This window comes from Melanotaenia boesemani, chromosome 5, assembly GCF_017639745.1.
Source record: "Melanotaenia boesemani isolate fMelBoe1 chromosome 5, fMelBoe1.pri, whole genome shotgun sequence".
Taxonomy (NCBI): Eukaryota; Metazoa; Chordata; class Actinopteri; order Atheriniformes; family Melanotaeniidae; genus Melanotaenia; species Melanotaenia boesemani.
Window position 1 is genome coordinate 10,768,834 of NC_055686.1, and position 27,234 is coordinate 10,796,067.

General features: G+C 37.5%; 5 protein-coding genes across 13 annotated transcripts in view; 4 read left to right on the top strand and 1 right to left on the bottom strand.

The window, feature by feature from the left end:
* LOC121639800 overlaps nt 1–2,543 on the bottom strand; it is a 94,582-nt gene extending 92,039 nt beyond the window's left edge. The window contains exon 1 of one of the 2 annotated variants that reach the window (XM_041985323.1): nt 2,382–2,483. The gene's annotated coding sequence lies outside the window, so the exon portion shown is untranslated. Of the gene's footprint in view, nt 1–2,381 lie in introns of both variants that reach the window. The other variant, XM_041985329.1, reaches the window with a different exon arrangement.
* LOC121639796 overlaps nt 1–21,253 on the top strand; it is a 103,260-nt gene extending 82,007 nt beyond the window's left edge. Inside the window, exons 1-5 of one of the 4 annotated variants that reach the window (XM_041985307.1) lie at nt 14,593–14,729; nt 16,122–16,165; nt 16,425–16,784; nt 20,520–20,571; nt 20,657–21,208. In XM_041985307.1, coding sequence (XP_041841241.1) covers nt 16,129–16,165; nt 16,425–16,784; nt 20,520–20,571; nt 20,657–20,864 — 657 coding nt within the window. In that variant the 5' untranslated portion in view covers nt 14,593–14,729; nt 16,122–16,128 and the 3' untranslated portion in view covers nt 20,865–21,208. Of the gene's footprint in view, nt 1–14,592; nt 14,730–16,121; nt 16,166–16,421; nt 16,785–20,519; nt 20,572–20,656 lie in introns of those variants that run through there. The other 3 variants (XM_041985305.1, XM_041985308.1, XM_041985306.1) reach the window with 3 other exon arrangements.
* LOC121639814 overlaps nt 1–27,234 on the top strand; it is an 882,884-nt gene that overhangs the window by 848,889 nt on the left and 6,761 nt on the right. For 2 of the 4 annotated variants that reach the window (XM_041985360.1, XM_041985363.1), the window contains exon 1: nt 26,245–26,378. The exons of the other annotated variants lie outside the window; for them this stretch is intronic. The gene's annotated coding sequence lies outside the window, so the exon portion shown is untranslated. Of the gene's footprint in view, nt 1–26,244; nt 26,379–27,234 lie in introns of those variants that run through there. 4 annotated transcript variants of the gene reach the window in all.
* LOC121640350 overlaps nt 1–27,234 on the top strand; it is a 220,529-nt gene that overhangs the window by 154,619 nt on the left and 38,676 nt on the right. The gene's annotated exons all lie outside the window — the stretch shown is intronic.
* LOC121639789 overlaps nt 14,598–27,234 on the top strand; it is a 41,615-nt gene continuing 28,978 nt past the window's right edge. Inside the window, exon 1 of one of the 2 annotated variants that reach the window (XM_041985295.1) lies at nt 14,598–14,648. The gene's annotated coding sequence lies outside the window, so the exon portion shown is untranslated. The remainder of the gene's footprint in view (nt 14,649–27,234) is intronic. The other variant, XM_041985292.1, reaches the window with a different exon arrangement.

Below are 27,234 nucleotides of genomic sequence, written 5' to 3' on the forward strand. Positions count from 1 at the left end.
GTTTGTGTGTGTGTGTGTTGGTCTGGGGGGGGGGCAGGACTGGTTCTCGGGGTGTGCGGCTGGGCCCTGGGGTGTGGGGCTGGCCTCTGGTGGTGGCCGTCTGGGCGGGCCGGGTCCCCCCGGGTGGCGTGCTGGCCCTCGGCCTGTGGGGGAGGGGGGTGTCCCTGCGCTCCTGGGCCCGGGCCCTCTGCCCCGTCTGTCCCGGGCGGCCGGTGCCCGGGGGGGTCGGGGACTGCTGGCCTCGGCCCGCCGGGGCCGGTGCCCTGTGTCCGCGGGGCGGCTCCTGCTGGGGTCTCCTGCTGCTGCCTTCCTGGGCGGGCGAGTGGTCGTCTCTGTGGACCGGTCGGGATCTGTTGCCTGCGGGGGGGCTGGTGGCCTGGGTCTCGGGACTGCTGGCCTGACTCTGGCCTCTGTTCAAGTGAGGTGGCATCTGCATGATCACTCTGCATGGTCACTCCTTCCTGAACGTCTCCACACAGTCTTTGCGTCGCCGTGTGGCCGAGTTCTCCAACACATCCACACAGGTTTCTCTGCGCGTGTTCTTGAATACAGCAGTTTCACTTATATCTATTATCATATTTTTTTTTCTTTTTTTTATTTTATTATTTCTGTTCTTATTATTATTATTACTCTTACTCTTATTATTATTATTGTTACTATTATCAACTAGTTGTGTAATGACCTACTGGCTAGGATGATCTTAGCTATATATGTTGTAAGTAGTATGGATTACATGGTCTTCTGTATGATGTTTCAAGTCCCCACCCGCACTCCCCACACCCTTTCTGTCCCTCTCTCTCCCCTCCCTCTTCTCTCTACTTTCTTTTCTCTCTCTCTCTCTCTGTCCCCTCCGGTCGAGTCCAGCATTAAGAGTCTGATTTAATAAAGTTTTTCATGTCATCAAGAGGGACTTTATACATGTAGTATAAATCCCTGCTTGATAGAGTAAAATTGCCCAGCACCAGACGGCAGCCAGACAATCATTCTGTTTGCAACGATGCTGGACAAGACAGGTTAAAAAAAAAAAAAAAGAGAAATCCTCAGTTAATAGTTTCACTTTCATGTTTGCTCTCAGGGTTATTAATACACATGCTGAGATCAGGCCTGCAAACATGAAAGCAGCTTGTAGATTTCTGCTGTAGAACAAACAAACAAACACACACAAACAAACACACACAAAAAAAAAAAAAAACAAAAGACAAAAAAAAGAACTCCACTACAGACTAAACATTAAAATGTGTGAATCTCTTTCTCTCTCTCTCTCTCTCTCTCTCTCTCTCTCTCTCTCTCAATATATATATATATATATATATATATATGTGTGTGTGTGTGTGTGTGTGTGTGTGTGTGTGTATAATATTTACTAAACTAACTACACATATAAAAGAAATTAAGACATTTCTGCATGTTATGAATTAATAACTGGGAGAAGATTTCACCTGCAGGAAGTAAAGACAGAATAAAAGGAGAATTCTATTTTAGCATTTGACAGGGTGAAGCTTTAGTTATGTCGGACCATTTATTCTTTTACTGTAAACCTACGACACAACTATGCAGTAAGAAATGAGCTCTAACAGAAGCAGTTTAACAACTGCAACCACAGCTTCAGGACCCTCATTTTTAACATGATTTCCAGCACTTTGAGTGTCATTTACACATTTAGTTTCTTAACATACCAAAATGGTATTAGTTAAAGTAAAAGAAGCAGGGTTGTTGTTCTCTCACAGTATTAAACTCTTCATCACTCTTAATAATCTGTACTGTAGCTGTGAGAAAAATGAGGATCCAGATTGTCAAGAAACAGCAGCCACCAGAACCCCTACTAATCATGATCTCCTCGCTCTTTAAAACAAAACAAATATAGATTTTCTTAACACGAAAAACCATATAAATGATATATAATTATATTTAATTGTTCAACAAGGGAAAATACTGAGCTTCTGTAAAACTGTGACTATGATACCAAACTTAAGTATTAAGCTCTGGCTTCTTTGATCACGTGACACCTGACGCAAACGGAGTGGAAAAAGCCGCACGACGACCTGATTCAGCTTTAAAACTACAATAATTACCATCGAGCATCTGTAGCTCACGGCTCTGCTCGAGAAAGGGAGAAAACTGTCAAATAACAGGGGGAGGAAAAACTAATAACTTACAGACCTGCATCAGATCATTATTTCCTGCTTCACCTAAAACCATCCCACATTTATACCTTTATCAATAAAATGATTTATTCTTGGCTGAATACTCCCATTTTCCTCCACTTAGGCTAATCGTCCCACAAATTACTGATAATTAGGTGGAAACTATTTAATCTTGATCAACGTCTTGGCCACAGATCTAATTTTGGCTGCTGCCTTAACAAGTGCGCAGAAACTTACCTCCTCCAGTCGGACACAAACGGAGCAGAAAGAGGAGCAAAACGACCCGATTCAGCTTTCAAACGTTGAAAATTTTAATCGAGCATCTGTAATTCAGAGCTTCAATGGCTCACTCGCATAAAAAGCAAACGAAAACAAAAAATTGTAAAAACTGCATCTACAGGAGCTACAGAGCGACTTCACCTGCGCACAAGCAAACTGCGGAGCTGCAACAGAGAACAGCGTCATTACATTCCTCCTCCACCCAGAACATGAAAACCATCCCACTTTTACCTTTTTAAAGAGACAGACTCTGAAGGGTTCCTGTTTGGTAAAAAATAGTTTTATTCATATTTTCAAACTTTTCTCAACATAACTAAAGAAAAGAGCATAATTGTTAATTACAATATAACAATTGATAATCTTCTGATAATCATTTAAAATCATAACAATTCGTTGACGATGAAAACATATAGAAACAGTAGAATATGAATAATAATCTTCATATTTCTACTCTCACAAACTCACATATTATCTGAAGTGGTTTAAAACAGAGTTGGAGCCACATTTAATAAAGAAAGTGTAGAAAAGCAGCTCCATTAGAAGCTTCATTCAGCTGGAGACCCGACACTTTAATAAACAGGCTGAAGCCTCCAGAGTCCAATAAAATACACACATTTACAAACACAAAGTAAAATAAATGAACCTGGAAAAATAAAAACTGATAAAACCTGAAAAATATCTAATTAGATTCCAGGTGTGTACAGATGCTTTAAGAAGATAAACCTGAGTTCCTCTAACGATGAATAAAAACTGGATCTTTACATCAACACATTTTCATCTGAATGAAATCACACTGATCATTTATTGATCAGCTGGTGACGCGTCCTGCAGCCCTGTTGTTTGTCATCATTATAAATTACAGGATGACAGTGAAGCTGCCTGTAAGTCACATCTACAGTTTGTTATGAAGCTCCGTGTTTCTGCAGCTCCTTCATATCTGGATCAGTTTCTCATGTAACTCATCAGCTCAGTTCAGGATCTCAGTCCTGCTCTGGATCTGTGTGACTGATAAAAGACAGAAAGTAGAGACAAAAACTGGAACAGTCTCATCAGAACTTAAATAAAAGGGACAAATGTTTTTTGTTGTTGTTGGTCTCCACAAAGAAATCCCAGCAGATGTTTTCTAGATGATCACCATGTAACTACAGAATCTGCTGCTATCAGTGGATCTTTCTGCAGCTTTTTCTTCCATGTAGGATCTTAAAGACCCTCACTTATGTTTTTCTCCAGTCAGTCAGAAACATCCATTTGTAGAATAGATCATATAAAAGTTTAATGAGAGAAACGTTGAAAGTGGTAAAATAGTTTTTCAGAGATGTGAAATGGCAGCAGTTTTCTCTGGTTCCTGGTTGAAGGTAAAACAGTCAGACTGAACCTCCAGTTTCCTTCAGACTAACTCATCTGGACTGAATCAGAGCTGAACACCAGTCACTCCGTCAGCTTAAAGAAGGCATCACCAGTCTGGATAATAATCATGATGCCCACAACATGTGAGCTTTACAAGATGAACCCACACAAATGTCACGTCAGGTCTGAAAAGAAGACGATCACATGTTGCATCAGGTCTAAATGAGGTCCTGATGAGGCTCCTTCAACCAAAACTATAGAAACAAACACAGTTTATAGAGGAAAGTGAACTGGAGACATTAAAGGAGGCTGCTGCAGCCGCTCAGCATCAATATATGTTCATAATCCCTCAGAAACACAACAGGAGACCTGAATTTTAAACACAAAGGAACAACTCAGAGCAGCTCAGTGTGATAAATATAGAAAATATTTTATTTTTAGCATCTGTACATTTTATAATATAAAGTGTTTTATGCATCGTAACAATGTCCATCAGTGTAACAGGTTTCAGACATAATAAGAGTCCAGATCATCGTGTCCTGTTGGGTCCAGAAACCTTTTTAAATCAGCAGGAGGAAACAACAGAGTGAACAAGTCAACGTCCTCATCAGTAGAGAAGTTTCCTTCCTGATGATCAGCAGTCTGTCTGAGTCAACATGGACTCTGTTAAAGCTGCATTACTGCCATCTACTGGATCCATGTGTTATTACAGTGGTGGAGTGTTTTATTTCCAGTAAGGAACTGGAAGCTGCAGTTTCAAATCAAGTCAAATCAATTTTGTTTATAAAGCACTTTTCCCTATTAAAGACAACACAAAGTGCTTTATGTGATAAACACAACTTATGCATTTTAAAGTAAAACAAACCTTCACACACCAAAGTAACATATATCATTAAAAGTAATAAATATTTAAAGTTATAAATTAAAAAGAATAAATATAAATATCTGGCATGACGGTGATATGAAGAAACAATTTCTTGGAGATCTGATCACGCGAGGAGCCGTCCCACATACGTCCACAGATATAGGTTTCAGGATGTTCACTTTTCACAGCAACTTCGTAGGAGTCTGAATCTGAATATTTTAAATATGTACATCAGTGGAGAAGAGGCCACGAGTTCCTCAGTCTCTAATCAGATGTGGGTCATCTCTCTGTCTCTCATCCTGGTTGCTTGTCTCAGTGGGTGAAGATAGAAAAGAGAAAAGGTCAGAGGTCTGTCAGGATGAAAATCAGCATCATGGACCTTCAGGTTTCTGTAAAACAGCTGATCTGAAGTTTGTCGTCTTCTTAGTAGATTTAATTAAAACAAATGATTGAGATGAATTTGATTACCAGAGCTGCATCTACTACTGATACTATCAGTCCCAGTGCAACAACGAGACCGATTCTTCTTCGATTGTCTGCTTGTTGATTCTCAGTTGGTCTCTGAAGTTGATCCTGACCAGCAGCTGCTGTAAAGGACCAAACATATAAAATAAAAACTCATGACTGTTTTTAAGAAAAGAAAGAAGACATCAGATTTCTAGATGGAGGTAAAACTGTGATAGAAGCTGCTCTTTTTCCACCATTTACAAGGTCACTTCATAAAGAACTGGACTGTGAAATTTCTGTAAAACTTTCCTGAAACTGAACATTCATGTGTTGTTAACTACTGAAAAGTCTTTAAGTTAAATGAAGCTCAGTGTGTGTGGAGGGATGTTGAACATCAGCTTTGATTTCCAAGTGTCAGCTGAGGTTTTCATGGTTAACTGCAACATTTTATCTGCTTCACACAGAAAATTCACTTTAACTTTTTCTTGAAAAGCTGCTGCTGAAAAAGAAAATGTAACTCTTAATGACAAAGTTTTACCACCATGAGCATCACAAGGTTTTCATTCACACATGAGAGAAACATTTGTTGGTTTTGGTGTAAAAACACGAACAAACACAGGAACAGAAAATCCTAAATTTGCTTTGGGAAGAAGAAAATCTTTTAGGAAAAAAGGAGAAAGTTGGTTAACTCACCGGTAACGTTCAGCTGACATTTTTCAGAGCTGAAGCCGTAATCTGTCTTCACATCACACACATACAGACCAGAATCATTAGTTCTGAGTCTGGACACATGAAGTCTGATTCGTCCTTCTCTGAGGACGTCTTTGTCACTCTGGACTCGTCCTGTAAACTTTTTATCCTGAGACTCTGGTACCTCAACTCCTTCACTGACACGATGCAGGGTTAAGACTCTGTTATCAGTTATCAGGTTACAGATGATAAACAGGAACCTCCAGGAGACGTCAGGTTTGGTGGTGAAGGTCCACTCCAGAGTGATGTTGTGGTTCTCCTCTGCCTGATAGGAGCTCTGTGTCACATTCACTACAAATGTTGCTGCTGAGGAGACAGAGAGAGAAAGAGAGGAGCAGACACACTGAGAACTGGAACATGGAGGCTTTAAACTACATCTAGAGGTTTCTGAAGATGTAAACTGACCACAGACAGATGAGATGAGGATGAGGAGCAGCAGCATCCTGCAGATCCTCTTCTTCCTGTGAGAGGAGACAGAGGTGAAGAGTCATGAACACATGAGGTCAAAGTTCAGTCATTCCAGGTAGAAGAAGAAACTTCATTCGGTCATTCCAGCATCTGATCCTGTTCCAGAAAATCACAGCCCATCAGACTGCTGGAGGTCCTGGACATTGTATGGAAGAGGATCGGGTCTGAGGATGTGATTTTGCTCAAGCAGCAGATCGGCTACACACAGTATGGCATAGACAGTCACCACCATATGCTGCTGACATTAGTTCTGTCCCTGTTTTAAGCTAAGGCTGCACCACATTGCCAACATGCCTACACTTAGCTTACAGAGAAACAACATGCACCACATGCTCAACAAAACAGTCCTGTTCCAAGGATTTTAGCGAAGCTGTGTTTATTGGGCTGTTTTTATTATTTATTTATTTTATATTCTTTTTTGTTTTACAAGAGTGTGTACTTTGATCACTGAGGTGTACTTTGTTTTCTTGAAGTTCTCTCTCACTCTGCTAAGCCCTGTGTATCTGTCTACTGAAACCTTAAGTTGGTAAATTTAACTGTTTATCAGTGTAACTCGGAGCCTTTTCAGTGTTAAATTCAATTCCCTGTTTCATTCACACATCTCTCAGTTTTTGTCTTCCATGTGTAAATAACCACAATAGTCTAGTTCTCTGTGCGGGTTGGGGGTTTCATCAAGCTGCATCCCTTCATGTATATTTGTAAATCTTGTACCTGTTTTCTACTGCAAATAAATATCACTTTTAAGCTGAATGCACTCATGCCCAAGATGATACTGTGTAATGAAATCGTGATCTTGTATTTAAACAAAGGACTAAAAAATGAAAAAGAAAAGAAAACACTGCCTCTAGCACTACATGACAGCACCTGGGTCCAACTGGACTCACAGTAGTCTGACTACTACCATCTTGTTTGAATTCTTGCTTGTGTTGTTCTTACTCTGACTCTTCTTCTTCTTCCACCCTGCGCACACCCTTCGTCCAGCATTATTTTTCCTCAATATCTGACAACACTACATAGGCATACTCAAAATACATTCTGAATAAAATGGATTGACATTCTGTAGCTATGTCTTAAATAGAAAAAAAACCAGGTTTGTTATCACTGTCTGCAGAACCTCACTTACAGCGCGACTGGTATAAAACAATAAAGCCACGGTTAACTCTGAGATGTATTAAGACTGACAATGTAGCTAGAAACATTCATTGTCTCAGAAACTGCTGGGAAATATTTAGAAACACTTATACTTCAGTTACGTTAAAACAAAACACACTTTCATGTATGGAGTCAGCGGATTGAATCCAAAATGTTTACTTCTGAAACAATTAAGGGAACACGAGGACTGAATGGGATAATCTCAAAGATAAAATGCTATGAATGGTTTTAAATGATTAATTCACGACAGCCGTTTTCGTGAAGACAAACTATTAATCACGTTTAGTCGTGCTACTCATACGATTTTTCTTGTGTTGCAAACCAGCACAGTATTAGAAACGGTTTTTAATTTTGTTAGTTACACACCGCACTGTAAGATTCGTATATGAAAAACTTAAAAAACACGAGAAAAAAGTAAAGTTGAAGACACAAATTCAAAGGTATTTAGTCATACCTGTAAGCTTACTTCTTTTCCAAGAAGAACGTGAAAGACTGAGATATAAAAGTAGACTGTAGTGTATCTAATTGCAAAGACTGGGAACAGCAAAGCCTTCGATGTGTCTGTACACTGTACCCCAGAACCCTTCCTTTTATAACGTGTGCGTGAGCCAATTTACGTCACAACGTTCCACCAATGAGTTGACAAGAGCCAAGGCAAGGCAGTTTATTTGTATAGCACATTTCATGTACAGGACAATTCGAAGTGCTTTACATAAAACAAAGACATTACAGATATTTAGAATAGTAAAAGACATCAACACATAATCACAATGAAATAATAAATTACATTAAAATGATTAAAAGCAAGATAAGTACAAAAAGTTACCGTGCAGATTTCATGCATAGGCGCATGTGAAAAGAAATGTTTTTAACCTGGAGGACCGAGTTTTAATAGGTCTGCACACTTCGAAGTGCGGATTCGTCGGCCGCATACGTCATCGAGTAGTTTCTGTCCCTGTTTTAAGCTAAGGCTAAACCACATTCCTAAAATGCCTGCACTTGGCTTACAGAGAAACAACATGCGCCAGATGCTCAACAAAACAGTCCTGTTCCAAGGGTAACAGCGCATGTGTGTTCAGTCTCGGGAAAGTTTTACAGAAATTTCACAGTCCAGTTCTTTATGAAGTGACCTTGTAAATGGTGGAAAAAGAGCAGCTTCTATCACAGTTTTACCTCCATCTAGAAATCTCATGTCTTCTTTCTTTTCTTAAAAACAGTCATGAGAGTTTTTATTTTATATGTTTGGTCCTTTACAGCAGCTGCTGGTCAGGATCAACTTCAGAGACCAACTGAGAATCAACAACCAGACAATCGAGGAAGAATCGGCCTCTTTGCTGCACTGGGACTGATAGCAGCAGCAGCAGCAGCAGCAGCTCTGATGATCAAACTCATCTCAATCATTTGTTTTAATAAATCTACTAAGAAGACGACAAACTTCAGATCAGCTGTTTATCAGAAACCTGAAGGTCCATGATGCTGATTTTCATCCTGACAGACCTCTGACCTTTTCTCTTTTCTATCTTCACCCACTGAGACAAGCAACCAGGATGAGAGACAGAGAGATGACCCACATCTGATTAGAGACTGAGGAACTCGTGGCCTCTTCTCCACTGATGTATAAATGTAAAAATATTTGTAAAAGGTGGAAAAAGAAGAACCATCATCCCTGAGACTGCTGCAGGGTTTTAACTCAAGATGGAAACAAACTTGTCTTGGTGCCTCATGTGGTTTCAGCAGAGCAGATATGGATTTTAGACCAGAACCATTCAGTGTCTTGTACAGCAGCATGTGTCTAAATGACTCTCCCCTTTTTCCTCCTTTGTTTACAATGAAAAATGCTTTTCTGTCATTATCTCCCAGTACATGAACTCTGTATCTCTCTTTAGACTTGCTGATTCTTATTATGTCTGAAACCTGTTACACTGATGGACATTGTTACGATGCATAAAACACTTTATATTATAAAATGTACAGATGTTAAAATAAAATAATTTATATATTTATCACACTGAGCTGCTCTGAGTTGTTCCTTTGTGTTTATAATTCAGGTCTCCTGTTGTGTTTCTGAGGGATTATGAACATATATTGATGCTGAGCGGCTGCAGCAGCCTCCTTTAATGTCTCCAGTTCACTTTCCTCTATAAACTGTGTTTCTATAGTTTTGGTTGAAGGAGCCTCATCAGGACCTCATTTAGACCTGATGCAACATGTGATCGTCTTCTTTTCAGACCTGACGTGACATTTGTGTGGGTTCATCTTGTAAAGCTCACATGTTGTGGGCATCATGATTATTATCCAGACTGGTGATGCCTTCTTTAAGCTGACGGAGTGACTGGTGTTCAGCTCTGATTCAGTCCAGATGAGTTAGTCTGAAGGAAACTGGAGCTTCAGTCTGACTGTTTTACCTTCAACCAGGAACCAGAGAAAACTGCTGCCATTTCACATCTCTGATAAACTATTTTACCACTTTCAACGTTTCTCTCATTAAACTTTTATATGATCTATTCTACAAATGGATGTTTCTGACTGACTGGAGATACATCCCTGTTCTTACAGCCTCTACTGGTTTTCTACCTAAACTATGAGAGCTGAAATCTGATTTTGAAGGAATAAAAATCCATTTTATATCAGCTCAGTAACAAAAGTGAGGGTCTTTAAGATCTTACATGGGAGAAAAAGCTGCACAAAGCTCCACTGATAGCAGCAGATTCTGTAGTTACATGGTTTTTATTTGTGGAGACCAACAACAACAACAAAAAAGCATTTGTCCCTTTTATTTAAGTTCTGATGAGACTGTTCCAGTTTTTGTCTCTACTTTCTGTCTTTTATCAGTCACACAGATCCAGAGCAGGACTGAGATCCTGAACTGAGCTGATGAGTTACATGAGAAACTGATCCAGATGTGAAGGAGCTGCAGAAACACGGAGCTTCATAACAAACTGTAGATGTGACTTAAAGGCAGCTTCACTGTCATCCTGTAATTTATATTGATGACAAACAACAGGGCTGCAGGACGCGTCACCAGCTGATCAATAAATGATCAGTGTGATTTCATTCAGATGAAAATGTGTTGATGTAAAGATCCAGTTTTTATTCATTATTAGAGGAACTCAGGTTTATCTTCTTAAAGCATCTGTACACACCTGGAATCTAATTAGATATTTTTCAGGTTTTATCAGTTTTTATTATTTTTCCAAGTTATTTTATTTTACTTTGTGTTTGTAAATGTGTGTATTTTATTGGACTCTGGAGGCTTCAGCCTGTTTATTAAAGTGTCGGGTCTCCAGCTGAATGAAGCTTCTAATGGAGCTGCTTTTCTACACTTTCTTTATTAAATGTGGCTCCAACTCTGTTTGAAACCACTTCAGATAATATGTCAGTTCATGTGAGTAGAAATGTGAAGATTATTATTCATTTGGAGACTTGGCAACCATAAATAAAATAAAGCAGCTTTTAAATTACAGTTCACTTCATATTCTGTGTTACTCGTTAGTTCTTCCATATTTCACCTACTGAACAGAGATCTGCGAAAAAAATTATAAAAATTCTTTTTATTCACTGTCAGTATTGCAGAAAAGTGTCGTCCCTATGAAACACAAAGCTGTGTTTCTTCATCACACAAATTCTCTGTTTTTACAATCAAAGTTACTTAAACTGCAGGACCTGGTTCTTCATCATACAGCACAGATCATGTATGAAGTTAGTCAGCGTTACTACCACTCAACACCCAGAGAAGAGTTTTTATGTCTGTATGTGGGTTAAACTGTGGAATGAGCTGGAGGACAAACACAAGCAACGTCCATGTATACACGTATTTAAATCATCATATAACAACATGATCATCCCATAATATTAAAACAGGGGGCAGTAATTTACTTTGATTATTATTATTATTGAATACATAAGTATAAGTATGGTTCTTATTATTGATGATGACAATATTTTTGTAAGTATTATTAAAATTGATCCAAGTATCTTTTAACATGATAAATATACCATGAAATACACATGAGGCAGTGAATGGTGTGTGGCTGAGAGGGTGGGATTGAATAAGCGTTGGTTTCTTCCCACTCCCTTTGGACAAAGACTTATTTAAAATTTCCTTCTTTTGCAAATTTGTTTTATTTTCCAGTGTTTTAATTTTATCTTTTGTTCAAATGAAACTTCTAACCAATGAATCAATGCTGACCTTCAGCACACCAACCAGTAACACCAGCCATCCCAGTAAACTGTGATCAGCTGCTTCTCTGCTTTCATCATCTGATACAATCAACTCTCCTGCTTCACAAAGATTTTACTGCTCATAAAAGCTCCTTTTTCTCTGGTCAACACTGATATTCTTTTAAATAATTATCAGGAGATTATCAGTAATTATATATTAATTACTTAATGAAGGACAGTTATGCTCTTTTCTCTTAGTTATTTTGAGAAAAGGTTTAAAAGATGAATAAAACTCAGGAATATTCCACCAAACAGGAACCTTTCTAGAGTGTGTTGTGTTGCTCGTACAGCTAAATAATGAACACACGTCGGGTCCTTCTGGCATCGATGCAGCTCCGGTAGAGGACCCTGCATTCAGTGCAGCCATGTCCAAAACATTAGAAAACACCTCCACAGTCCATCTGCTAGTTTTCATTAAATGGATCCAGACATTTTTCTTCACTTACTTGTCTTCTAGTTGAAATGAATCAACATTTATTTAATAATGAATTATATTTATTTATCTCTTTTCAAGGCACCCAGAGCAGTTTATAGTGAATCCATCATTCATTCACACCACATGCACACTTGGTGTTTTTCTACCGTTGTGTGAAAGATGGGAAGAAAAAAGTCTAGTTCATGTTAAAGTTGGACTGAAATGATTGACAGCTTTAAAAAGCTCCTTTCACTGCAGATGTGCAGAGTTCCTGCAGTAAAGCTTTAAACCTGCTCACAGAAACCAGTGACTGGAATATCAACTCTTCTTAGATTTTCTTCTGATCATGTTGCCACTGATCATATAATCAATATGTTTAGATGAAAACTAAATCAAAGTGAATAAAACGTGTGTAAAACACATCCTCTCCAGAGAGCTTCTCTCTGCTGCTTCAGCTACAATCTGGTCCACAGTGTGGATTTCCTGAACTGGAGGCTTCTCATGTCTGTTCCTGATGCTTCACTTGTGTTATTGAGGAGTCAGAAAGCCGGAAACACGTTTTAATATCAGTCTGAACTTTGACCTGCATGATGACACATCTGGGAAGCTGGAACATGATGAGACCTGATGTTCACTGTGATGGACGATCAGACTCAGGCTTCACTGACTCACATTTCAGTACAGAAATACAGAGTTACATGATAAAATATGTAGAAACAAGCACATCAAAGTATCATTAGTGGTAATTCTGATAAAATACTGATATGGAGAATAAGCTGTTGATTCACAGCATCAAGAAGAAAAACTAGTTTGGTTAAAAATGAAACTGGTTAAAGATTAGTTTAATGGTGTGAGACTAAATTTTCTATTTACTGATTAACACAGTCTGAAGATGAAAGTTAGTTTAGAAAAACACTTCCTCCTCTGTGTCTGTTTGCAACATGATGGACATGAGATTCGGCTGCTTAAACACCACAAACACACACACTGGATGCTGGTTAACACGAGGACGTTCCTGCTGTCAGATAGTTTCATCAGACAAACTCATGAAACAGAAAAACAGACAGAAAAATAAATAAAAATCTGAACCTCCATCAAAGTTTTTCTGTTCCTCCACAACAACAAATAAAACCTGTAAATGGTCTGAATGTTTCTCGTCTTTTGTTCAATCAGTTGGTTGGAAAAGAAAGAAAAAAAGTGATTTTTTGTTTTTAATAGGTTAGAGAACAAAATCCTTAAACACATAAGAATCACTGTTTTATTGTTTTTATTGATATTAAAATACTCACATACACAAATTAATTTATAAGAAGATATTTTCTTTTGTTTAGGTTTTTGATATAGTAACACAGATTATGTAAAGTTTCTGTTTTTAAGGAAAGAGCAGGACAGTTTATAATCAGGATTCTACTCATTCATTTCTATTTTTGATGAATCCACACATGCATCTGCTCAATCGTAAAGAAGACTCAGCAGCGGCTGCATTTCCTCTGGGTCCTGAAGAAGAACAACCTGGAGAAAAATCTGCTGCTGGCCTTTTATCACTCCTCTGTAGAGAGTGTGCTCACATACTGTTTGTGTGTGTGGTACGCTGCTTCCACGGTGGAGAACAGGAAGGTTCTCCAGAGAGTGATATCTACAGCACAAAAGACCATCGGCTGCCCTCCCTGGAACAAATATCCATGAGTTCACTGTTCTAACTCATACTAGAGTAGAGACTGTGCAAGAGTTTAAACTCAGACTCAATGAGCTGCAACATGTCTGTACCTGCATGTACCCTCAGAGATAAAAACACAACAAGGCATGTCTCTACTTGTTTATGAATGAACATTAGAAAGCAGTATTTACTGTTTTGATGGATTTTTAGATTCATTACTCAAGACAGAAAAAGAAACTAGTTGAAGATGAGCTGCACCTCCATGTCAGTTTGATCAGACTGTCCCCATAACACACTTTAGTTTAGCTCTTTATAACCAGTGGTTTTACCTTCCAGTCCTGCAGGAAAACACACATCACATTCCTTAGAGCATTATTAATGATTTACACAACCGTCTCTCTCTTTAGTGTAACCAAGTCAGATGCAGGTATGTTTGCATTGTAAAAAATAATTCTTGACAAACTATCAGAAGATTCCTCAGTGATGGTGAGTAAAGGAAAAGAACAAGCATGTGTCAAATGTAAAATACTGTAAGGACTGTGTGAGGCTTCACTGTGTGGTTTTACTATCTCACCATCTCTGTCACTGCTGTTCACGTCTTCATTACACTTCAATAAAAACAAGAAGAGAAAACTGATATTTGTAGTGACATGAGAAGATGATGGTGCTGCTGTTGGTGCACTTCCTGTAAATAAACTTTAATTTAATCAGCATGTTTAATGTTTAATCAGCAAAGTCTGCAGTTTGAGTGTGTTAACATTGTGTTGACATTAAGAGCGTTTCAGGATGTAGGCGTGTCTTTGTTTCAGCTCAGACCCGTCTACATGCTTGAAGTTGTAAACAAAGTGGGGTAACGCTTCATTTGTGCAACTGGGTGCAATGAAGATGTCAGAGAGACAGAAAGTGTGTTTCTTCAGCAGTTTTTATGGAGCATCTTCTCCTGGTGCATAAACTACAGCAGTGTTGGACCTGAAAGAAAAGACAGTGAGTATCTTTATGTCTCATTAAAGCCTGACGTGTTTTTAACTCTGCACGTTTTCTCTGTTGTGGTTTTTAAAGCTTAACATTCTCACAGTGTAGTGGGATTAAATTACAGTTAATAACATAGTAAGCTAACAGTAGGACAAAGTCTATGCTGGCCATATAAATATATTTACCTTTTGTTGTCATGTTCAAAAACATCTGATGTTTTGCTCTAATCGGAGGAAAGTTTGCTGTTTTATCAAACCAGATTAGTTGACGTCTGTACCTTTAAATCAAACAGATGGAACCAAACTGCAGATGAGAAAGTTTTTTCTTCTCCGTGTTCTTTTGCAGACAGGATATGTTTTGCAGGCTGTGTGACGACTTGTGGTTTCGATAATTTACTTTCATTTTTAGCTCACCCGTTCTCCTCATGATCAGTGTTTACTACATGTGATATTTCATTTGTTATTTTTTTCTTTTTGCTTGTTTGTCACTTTTTAAGTTTCCAGAGTATTTACATTTACATTCACACATCTGTCTCCAGTAACAGACTGAAAAGTATAATTTGATTGAACCCATAAAACATAAACAGATTCACTATTTATAGTCACGTTGGAAAAAAGCGTCTGCTAAATTACTGTAGAATAGAATAGAATAGAATACATACAAGTAATTTAATTTATTTGTCCATATTTAACCATATCTACATCTTTGATACAATAATACATCGTCTCCTCTTAGAAAATAGTTTAAAGTTCAGACTGAATTAATCTTTGACATCATTCTGAGTTACATAGAATTTAATAAATCCAGCTGGTAATTATTATCACAGTTTCTCATGACTAAATAAATAAATTAGTTTATGTCAAAGAGTTTCTGCTTCTCAGGTTTGCTTCTCTTTAGTTTAATTATAAACTGGCGCCCTCTTGTGACACAAATATATTCCAGCTGATATTTTCAGAGAAACAGGAAACATGTTTTTACTGCGTCACATTCAGTGTTGTTCATACAATATAGATAAAATTTATGTGAATTAAGACAAAGAAAATAAAAATGTGGTCATTTAACACAAAATTAAAGCTTTTAAATTGAAAAAAAAGATTCATGAAGTTAAATTTTTACCAAGTCTAAATACTTTTGTAAATAATAACTTAAATATTGACACTTTCACAGCATTTCATCAGGATATTTCACACATCACAAACCATAAGAAACAATGATAATAATACCCTCTCACAATAAACCATAAAACACAATAAACCTGGTTTTCAAGGAGCCCCATTGATTGTTTCATATCTTCTAATTAAATAATTTCTATCATTTGTTTAAATCTTCATGTTGTTTGACATGTTTGAAATTAATTAATTAGTTAATTGCTTTCATGACTCTTCACCATGTCTCCTCTCACAGGAGGAAGATGCTGCTGCTCTTCGTCCTCTGCTCATCTGTCTGTGGTCAGTTTGTACATTTATTTTATTACGTTGTGACACTGTAACAGTGTTCAGTTCATACATATTGGCCGTTACTGTATTCATGGTTTAGTATCTTGAAATCTTATGTTTTCCATATACTTTATAAACCGGAACAGACTGTCAGTGAAGGCAACACTTCAGAGATGAAGATGTTCAGAAACCTCTAGATGTAGTTTAAAGCCTCCATGTTCCAGTTCTCAGTGTGTCTGCTCCTCTCTTTCTCTCTCTGTCTCCTCAGCAGCAACATTTGTAGTGAATGTGACACAGAGCTCCTATCAGGCAGAGGAGAACCACAACATCACTCTGGAGTGGACCTTCACCACCAAACCTGACGTCTCCTGGAGGTTCCTGTTTATCATCTGTAACCTGATAACTGATCACAGAGTCTTAACCCTGTATCGTGTCCATGATGGAGTTGAGGTACCAGAGTCTCAGGATGAAAAGTTTGCAGGACGAGTCCAGAGTGACAAAGACGTCCTCAGAGAAGGACGAATCAGACTTCGTGTGTCCAGACCCAGAACTAATGATTCTGGTCTGTATATGTGTGATGTGAAGACAGATTACGGCTTCAGCTCTGAAAAATATCACCTGAACGTTACCGGTGAGTTAACCAACTTTCTCCTTTTTTCCTAAAAGATTTTCTTCTTCCCAAAGCAAATTTAGGATTTTCTGTTCCTGTGTTTGTTCATGTTTTTACACCAAAACCAACAAATGTTTCTCTCATGTGTGAATGAAAACCTTGTGATGCTCATGGTGGTAAAACTTTGTCATTAAGAGTTACATTTTCTTTTTCAGCAGCAGCTTTTGTTTTTGTTCCTCGTTCATGTGGAGACCTTTGCTCTTGTAATGCAAGAGAATCTCTTACTTATTTAATTATTTATTTTCTATTTTGCAGGTAAAACTAAAGGATTTCATTAATGAATATAAAAACTGAATCTAGTTTCTAGTTTAGTCATAACAACCAAGTCATTGTACATTTTTCTACTTAGTTATTATAACCTTGAATAAGATTATATTCTACAGCACGGAACTGAGAATCTTTTTCTCATATTGATTTAGTCAATGCAGATTTCTTTCTGCAGAAAGGGATTAACATCGTTCGTCATCCCAAAATGAGTCTTTCACATGAAATAAGTAAAGTCATGTATTTAGTTCTAAATCTAAAAATAACTTTTTAAAAACATCTCTACTTTTTAATCAATAAGGAGAAAAGTTCAGCAGTGAAGACAAGTTAGTTTTCCCATTAAAGTCCAAATCAGCAAATCAGCAAATCAAAGACATCTGGACTTAAATCATAAACCATCCTTCTATCATATTTACCAGGAACAGCATTAATTACTAGTTGTTTGTTTACCTTTTATGTCATTAAATACTGTACTAAAGAAAGTTACCATTAGTGCCCATTAAATGTAAATTAACCAATTACATTTCTTCATCAGAAACATCAAAGATTTCATTTTCCACAAAATAAAAGTGTTATTTCAGATCAGAGAGATGAGTGGAGTAAAACTGAGTTGCTTCATCAGGTCTCAATGCAGGAAGATTTCCTGCTGAAATGTTAGCATGCTAATGAGAAGCTTAGTGACCAAGAAATCACGAGTAGATAATCACCACAATTCTCATACGTTTCACTTATTTGTTCTTTTATATATGAGGCCATATGCGTCACGTTTGCCGTGCCCATATTTTATGTAGTCACCTGTCACCTCTCTGTCTCCCCTGGACACATGACTCCCTCTTTCTGACTAGGATTATGGTTTTCTGGACTCAGACTGCCTGTCCGGTTTTTAACCTGTGAAATGGATCTCTGTCTTTTAATATCTGCTTTGACTTCAGGACTATGATTACATATGTAGTCTGACTTCGACTTCATGTTTAGTCTGTCTTTCAGTTTCTGTATCAAAGGTATGCCCCTTTATTGTTAGGTGTTTCCAAACAAGGACAGAAAATCTAACCCCCTTTCTTCCTAACAGAGCAGGTTAGATTGGAAAACTTCTTAAGGAGAACGCCACTTTTTTTTTAAAAACAGTTTTTACCTCAGTAGAAAGTGATCTCCTACTGATAGTTAACAGCTCGCTGGCATCAGGCATTTTTCCCAAGTCACTAAAGATAGCTGCTATTAAGCCACTCCTAAAGAAAAGGACTCTAGACGCCTCTATAATGAACAACTATAGACCTGTCTCTAACCTCTCTTTTATTTCCAAGATTATTGAAAAAGTTGTATTTCACCAGCTTCATGACTTTTTAAATGAAAGTGGAAATCTTGATAAATTTCAGTCCAGCTTCCGACCTCATCACAGCACTGAAACAGCTCTGGTCAAAGTGTTAAATGACATTAGGTTGAATACCGATTCTGGTCAAGTATCAGTCCTGGTTCTGTTGGATCTCAGTGCTGCGTTTGACACTGTAGATCACAGAATCCTGTTGCACAGGCTGGAAAACTGGGTTGGACTTACTGGAGCGGTCCTTAACTGGTTCAGGTCCTATTTAGAAGGCCGGAGTTATTTTGTTACGATCGGCAGCTATGAATCCGAGCGAGTGGCCATAACTTGTGGAGTCCCCCAGGGGTCAGTCCTTGGACCTCTTCTGTTCAACTTGTATATGCTCCCTTTGGGTAAAATATTACAAAACTATAGCATTAGTTATCAAAGTTATGCAGATGATACACAACTTTATGTGTCTCTGTCACCAGATGACTGCAGTCCAATAGACTTAATGTGTCAGTGTCTGGAGCAAATAAACACCTGGATGAGGGAGAATTTCCTACAATTAAATGAAGACAAAACTGAGATTATTCTGTTTGGTAGCAAAGAGAAGAGGGTCAGCATTGGCAAACACCTGGAGACTCGGGCTCTTAAAATTACCAACCAAGTTCGTAACCTGGGAGTGTTGATAGACTCAGATCTGACTTTCAGCAGCCACATCAAAGCTGTCACTAAGACAGCTTTTTACCAGCTCAGAAACATCAACAGAATTAAAAGTTTAGTCTCCCAGAAAGACCAAGAGAAACTCATCCATGCATTCATCTCCAGTAGGCTGGATTACTGTAATGGTCTTTTAACAGGACTTCCTAAAAAGAGCATTAAACATCTGCAGCTCATCCAGAACGCTGCTGCTAGAGTTTTAACCAGGACTAAGAGATCTGAACACATCACACCAGTTTTAAAATCTTTACACTGGCTTCCAGTCAGTCACAGAATAGATTTTAAAACCCTTCTGATCATTTACAAATCCCAGAATGGTTTAGGCCCAGAATACATCTGTGATATGTTCAGAGAATATAAACCTAGCAGAGCTCTTAGATCCAAAGACTCTGGTCAACTAGTCCAGGCCAGAGTCCAGACTAAACATGGAGAAGCAGCATTTAGCTGTTATGCTGCAAACAAATGGAACAAACTGCCAGTGGAGATTAAACTTTCCCCAAATGTAGACATTTTTAAATCCAGGTTAAAAACTTTTCTTTTCTCATGCGCCTATGCATGAAATCTGCACGGTAACTTTTTTTTTAACTTATCTTGCTTTTAATCATTTTAATGTAATTTATTATTTTATTGTGATTATGTGTTGATTATGTGTTGATGCCTTTTACTATTCTAAATATCTGTAATGTCTTTGTTTTATGTAAAGCACTTTGAATTGTCCTGTACATGAAATGTGCTATACAAATAAACTGCCTTGCCTTGCCTTTCATGACTCTCAATAGTTCCAAACACCAGATCAGACTGTGTTCATCGCCAATGCAGTCCATCCGTTTTCAGAGGGAAGTCGATGCAATATCAGTCTTATAAGTAACGAAAATGCATGTACATTCTGTCGGACGTCCTGCATTAACATATTTGCGTCTGTTAAATGTGATCAAATTTTGTTTAAATGTATTTTGTCTTTGTATGTTATAGATATTGTGATTTTACACCATGGCCTCCCAGCTTTTTTGTTTTAGTTAAAAAAAAAAGTGTGGTCACGGTCTTATATTATTTATTTCAGTTTACTGATCAAGCGCATTGTTATTCATAGATTCATAGAATTTGATGTTTAATAAGACTTAGGTTAGTGGAAACGTATTACCACTGTGTTCTCATTTTGCTGGTTATGTTTAGCCCGGTGCCCAGAGATAACATTTCAGGGTCCTGTGTTATATTTTAAGGTGAACAGTTTTTTCATGTACTGGGGATTTTAACGGGTAGTAGCAGGGAAAGCTCTGGAGTTTAGTTTAGTTAATTTAAAGTAATTTAACAACAGAACTGTCATTTCATTGCTAAACATGACAAATCTGCATTAGATTTACAGTGAGTAGCAGATGCTGCAGACTCATTACTGTCTCTGTTTTACTGGTCAGGACTGCTCAATAAAAGATGTCACCAGCGAGAGCTCTCTGCTGCCAGAGGATGGTGAGTGTGATTCACTGGCCCACAGTGGTGTAGCTCTTATCTTTGCTGCTATTAACCATCTGAACTACTTGAACTACATTTTCAGCTTTATGTGTCAGACCAGACATGAGAAGACTCTGGTCCAGGAAATCCACACTGTGGATCAGGTTGTAGCTGAGAGGAAACAGCAGAGAGGAGCTTTAATAACACTGAGACACGAGAAGAAACTGGAACCACAGGAGTTTGTATTTAATATCTCCATGAAGCACTTTTATTCTGAACGTCGTGAAGAACTTGTTAAATTTCTGGATTAATTCCTTTCTGTACAAGTTTTAATGTTCAAAGTATGTAAGTAGAGGATTGTAAAGGTTCAACTGACTGCAGAGGCGTTGGGGATTGTGTTTTACAGATGTGTTACAGATGTCTTCTTCTTGTTGAACCATGCTTTTTACCTTCACCATGTAGAAGACTTTCATATGATCATATTACATGTAGCAGAATAAAGTCCAGCAGCTGATCTTTGTGACATTCACACTTCAAACTCAACACAGAACCAAATTTTTTTTCAAGCTGCTTTGGTTAAAAATGTTTTTATTTTGTTTCTATGTGTTTTTAAGTGTTTCTCTTTTATTTAACACCTTATTAAACTGTAAAAATGGAATAATAAAAATAATTCAAATGTACATCTTTCCTTTGCTTTCTTTTTTTTAGTGAAAAGTAGTAAAGTTTTAATGATTCGCCAGAGAAATAACAGCTTATGAACATAATATGTAGATTAATGTAAAAATGAAAGATCAAAATAACTTTATTTTTCTACCTTTATTTGTGAACATGTGATGAATAATTAAATGTGAAAATGAATCAAAGCAAGTCAGTTTATCAACATGTAATAAGTAAGGAGCATAAGGAAAGGAAAACTGGTGCGGTAGAAAAGATGTGATTAAAACTCACAATGAAGCTTCACACTTTCCCAGATTTATCTCTTTAGATGGAGGTTCAGACTTTTATAAACACATTTCTAACATCACTGATCACCATGACAACCTTAACTAAAGTGTTTTTCATTCAGACTTTTTATCCTGTGGTCTCACAGAAAGAAAGTTTCTGGTTTGAAGCATTTCATGTAGAATAAAAACTTCTTGTATGAGCTTTAATGTCTCCTGCTGCTTCATGTTATCATTCTATGAACCCATATGATGAACACACTGAAAAGTTTCACCATACAGAGGTGTCTTCTTACACAATGATGCTGATGAGAGGATTGCTGCGACCTAGTGGTTAAACCTGGAAACACAGAAACCTGTTTGTGTTCATGATGGTCAATAAATGAAATGATCAGGTTTTCATATATTAAACAAAAACCATCTTTTAACTCTGAGGTTTTACATATGAAGAAATCATCATCATCAGTCTCTCACATCATTGTGAAGGAGTTTAGGTCCACACTTCACATTATTTAGTAACCTGCACACCTGAATCGTGTCTGAACACGTCCTGCAGCTGAAAGCGAGCTGCTTCAGTCATACTGCTCAGGAAAGGATCAGACAGGACAAAGAAGAAGAAATAAAAAATGCCTGACTGCACCTGCCTGACTGAACCATGAAGCTGCTGCCCTGACACAGTTTCTGGATGGAAAAGAAAAAATAAACATGTTTAAGTTTTTGTACAGTCAAAATATGAATGGATTAATGGTTAAATAAATAAATGTTAACCGTTGCCAGTTAAAAATACTTGTTAAACACACCTTTGGACCTGAGTTGTGTTTTTTATTTGTTCAGCCTTTTGTTGCTTCTGTTCCAACTTTAATGTGTTGCTGCGAACTTTCAAAAGGAGCTCATATTTTCCATGAAATAGTAAAATGTTCTACTGGGAAAAACATGTGGTTTTATGAGGTTTGTAAATCATTACATTGTTTGTAATTCATAAGGTGCTGATTATGTTTCTATCAAAAGAAAAAAGAAAACCTTGTCAATGGTGAAAGTGTTTAATTTAGAACAGAAATAAAGTGTACATGTTTTATATCTGCAGTTGTACAGTGTTGACTTTTTACTGAAGTTTGAAAAAGTTTAGGCCACAAATTTGCTATAATGGAAACATTTACACACATAATTCTACCTTGATTAAAACCTTGTTCAGCCAAATATACTGCATATAAACAGCATTTGCTGATCATCTTATATAAACAAAATCATATTTGTTGTTAAAATTTACACTACACAGAGTAATAATACACTTTCTTAGTGAGTACATTAAAAACACTCAACACATTAAAAGCAAGTAAAAGTTTAAAACAAAAAGCAAGAAATTACAGACACAATTTAAAAGTCTACAAACTAAAATAAAAAAAAAAGAAAATGCCAATTGTACATAAGTTATCACATAAGCAACATTAACACCTTCTACCAGATCTTGTAGGCTAATTTATTGGGATACTAATCAAGGAATTATTCTGGTGTACTACTTATTTTCATTTATTCTTATTCGAAGTTTATATATTTACGCATAGTGTGTTATGAATCCTTATGCAACAGCAAGACTCATATGGGAAGGAGGTGAAAAAGGATATATGAGAGACTGATTACTAGAATCTACTGAGTGGTTTATCTGATTCAATCAGAGTACAGCTTTGTAAAGGAAAATCACATTTGGGCTTGTGTGTGTGTTTTTTTTTTTTTTTTTTTTTTTTGCTTCATCTCTCCATTACAGAGGGTACCATGAGGAGACTGCTGTTAGATGATAATGGGACTTTGCCTAGTAACCGTACATTAGTCAGCAAAAAAACTGTGTATAGCAAGAGGACGAATGTATATGAGGGTTCAGGGGCCAATAGTTGAGTGTTCTGTCTGTAGTAGGCACAGACCTAGATGCTGTATTAGCCCAGGGACCGAGTTTTGTTTGCACATTTTCTAATGTCGTTACAATAAATAATTTAAGGTGAGAAGTTGTTTTGTTTTCACTTGTCCACATCCAAGAAGAGAAGAAAGCCAACAGAGTCAGAAGGTGATTATTGTTACTCTAATTCTGTAGGGAAGGTGTACTCGGCCGGTTAGGTTGTGTGGGAAACTAGTATGCATTCTTAATGTTGGAAAGTAATATTTTTAAGGGGTTTTCTTCTACAATCTACTAATGTGACACATTATTGGCTACACCAATAATTTTTAATCTTTTTGGCTGATTACATCTCATACAGAGCACATTTCTCTGTAACATGTTCAGTGTTTCCACTGCAGGTTACTGAGCTGGATGTTTACAGATTTCTATCTACAGCAGCTTCTTTACAGACCAAGGCAAATTGTGGGAAGTCATGCCAGCGCCATAGCATCATACTTTTATGCTATTAAATGCCTTTTAAAAGGCCTCATTTGAGAAACAAAGAACCGTGGCCTCCACTGTATTAATATCTCTCAGTTGATGACAATAGAAACCATCAGCACGTTCATGTGTCTTTGCATGTCTCCCCCATACCTGTTAGTATAAAGTGCAATTTAAAACACTTATAAAACAGCTTTTAAATATGCAAAGATATCTTCACTTTATTAAAGTACTTTACAATATACATCTGTTTTCATTTGTGTTTACACTGATACCGTTCAAGTCTGGCAACAGGAAACCGATTATACAACAAAAAAAAATAAATAAATAAATAAAAATGGGGGCGCACTTCCGGGTTACTGTAGATGTTCAGTAGTTCCAAACACCAGATCAGACTGCATTCATCGCCAATGATTTCCATAAGTGTTCAGAGGTAAGTCAATGCAATGTCAGTCTTATAAGTCAAGAAAATGCATGTACATTCTGTCGAACGTCTTGCAATAAAATAATTATGTCTGTTCAATGTGATAAGTTTGTATTTAAATGTATTTTGTCTTTGTATGTTATAGATATTGTCCTTTTACTCCATGGCCTCTCAGCTTTTTTGTTTAGTTCGAATGAGGGTGGTCACAGTCTCATTTATCTCAGTGTACTGATTAAGTGCACTGTTATTTATAGATTGGCTTCAGAGATAAGAGGTGCCGAGCAGGTGTGGGCATGTTCATTGCCTCCCCGACTTGGCACCGGTGGACAAGAATTAGCCTCCATCCGCCCTCAAGGTGTGGGGGTGGGTCCTGGCTGTTGTTTGTGCTTATGCTGCTGCTGCTTATGCACCAAACCTGTTCCATGACCAGGCTGAAAATGAAAGGTTCAAATATGCTGCAGGATGATTTCGCGCTCTTACCGTCAGATATTAATGTCTATTAATGAAGAGTGAGGTGGAAAACAAGTGTTGTGAAATGTTACAGCCTCCTAATTAGAAAACAACCTATACTTAATAAAATGAAACTAGAATAAAAGAAAATATTTACCAAATAATTTGTTATAGATACTGTCCTTTTACTCCATGGCCTCCCAGCTTTTTTGTTTAGTTCGAATGAGGGTGGTCACAGTCTTATATTATTTATTTCAGTGTACTGATCAAGTGCATTGTTATTCATAGATTTACAGAATTTGATGTTCAATATGACTTAGGTTAGTGGAAACATATTTTCAGGATTAGTGTTTACTTTTTATTGTGCTTTTAAATGTTCTGGAATTAGCACATCTCAAATATCCCCTGTACAAAGATGTTTCTTCACAAAGCAGTTTAAAACTATAAGAAAATGTCAATAAAACAAAAAAAAGTGCCACCAGTATTGTATTGAACATCATTATTTTATTGGATGCTTTGTAATTATTTTTAAATTGATGTTGTTTGTAAATAAGTTCTAATTAAAGTTTTGATTATCACATGACTAAGCATTGCATGTATTATTTCTGTTCTCACCATATAAGTTTTACTACAGGTTTTATAATGTCACACAGAATAATCAATAAGACCTGATATGCTGGGAAGACACTTAGCTGCCATTATAAGGGTGGGGGTGGTAAGGGACCTGGATAATAAATAGGGGGGCTCTGCTCTAGATGTAGTTTAAAGCCTCCATGTTCCAGTTCTCAGTGTGTCTGCTCCTCTCTTTCTCTCTCTGTCTCCTCAGCAGCAACATTTGTAGTGAATGTGACACAGAGCTCCTATCAGGCAGAGGAGAACCACAACATCACTCTGGAGTGGACCTTCACCACCAAACCTGACACCTCCTGTTTATCATCTGTAACCTGATAACTGATCACAGATTCTTAAACCTGTATCATGTCCATGATGGAGTTGAGGTACCAGAGTCTCAGGATGGACAGTTTGCAGGACGAGTCCAGAGTGACAAAGACGTCCTCAGAGAAGGACGAATCAGACTTCATGTGTCCAGACTCAGAACTAATGATTCTGGTCTGTATGTGTGTGAAGTGAAGTATAAAAGTATGATGACATGCAAACACGCATGTTAACGTGATTTTGGATTTTTGGAAGAACTTGGACGGATTGTCCTAAAAGAAAAAAAGTATATTAACGGAGCGGCGCTGCTATTAGGCAGCATGTAGGAGGGTCATATGCCTTAAAATAAATAAGCATACGTTCTAATTCATGTGCAGCCCGAGGAGGATCATGCGTTGAATGCGACAAAGTTTACAGGTGGGGTTAAGTAAGGAGTAAACAAAGTAAAATCAAGAGTTGGAAATTCATTCTGTAAATCAAGGCAGCAGAAGAATCGCGGTCAAAAGCTGGTACGTCACTACCGGTAGATACAAAACGTTAGTGTCACACTACCTCCCAGTGCACTCATGTAATTGAGGCACATTCCTCGTCTCGACTAGGGCTCTGGAAAACCCTTGCTGCGGGGATGCAGCAGTCGTTTTCCAACTTGATCGGTTCTTAACCTCCTGCTTAGTATGAGTGTGTGAATGGAGAAATAAGCCTATAGGTAAGTCTAAATACCTTTCACGTCATTTATAGTATTTAATCCTTAAGACATTCCATTCAGTCCTCATGTCCATTTTACTGTTTCGGAAGTAAACATTTTGGATTCAATCCGCAGACTCAATACATGAAGTGTGTTTTCTCAGCCATTTGTTTTAACGTAAATGAGGAATAAAAGTGTTTATAAACATTTTACAGCAGTTTCTGGGACAATGGATGTTTTCTAGCTACATTACCAGTCTTAATACATTTCACAGTAGAGTACACCGTGGCATTATTGTTTTATACCAGTTGCGCTGCGAGTGAGGCTTTGTAAACAGTGACAACAAACCTGGGTGTTTTCCATTTTCAAAAGGAAACGCCAAGTACTGCAGACTCCCTCCAGTGAATTATATTGTTGTCTCGTGTCATTTCTCTCTGTCAAACAAGTCTCTTCTGTTTTCCTTTTCCTCTCATTTGACTAAAATGTGTTGCTTCACAGTTTTTTTTAAAGTAAATCAGGGACATATTAAACCATTTTAGATGACCTGCTCATTCTTAGCAGAACATTGACAGTAATGTAGAGTATTTTTATTTTAGAGCCAACTACTTGGAGGAGGATCCTCAGCCTCTTGAAGATTAGACACCAATTAAAGATAGCCATAAATTAGAGGCTTGTTTTCTGTCAGCAGTGTAAAAGGACAGAGACCTCTTGATCCACCATTACTTCTGTCTTAAGTTTAGCAGCTTTGATTTTTTGGCTTTGCCTTTTCAGACGTAGTTGTTTATGTTACATTTTAAAACTCCCTGTAATGGTGAATGTCTTAAAGACAAAGATTACATGAGCCTGGAGCTTCGACAATTTGAGGAAATGTACAAAG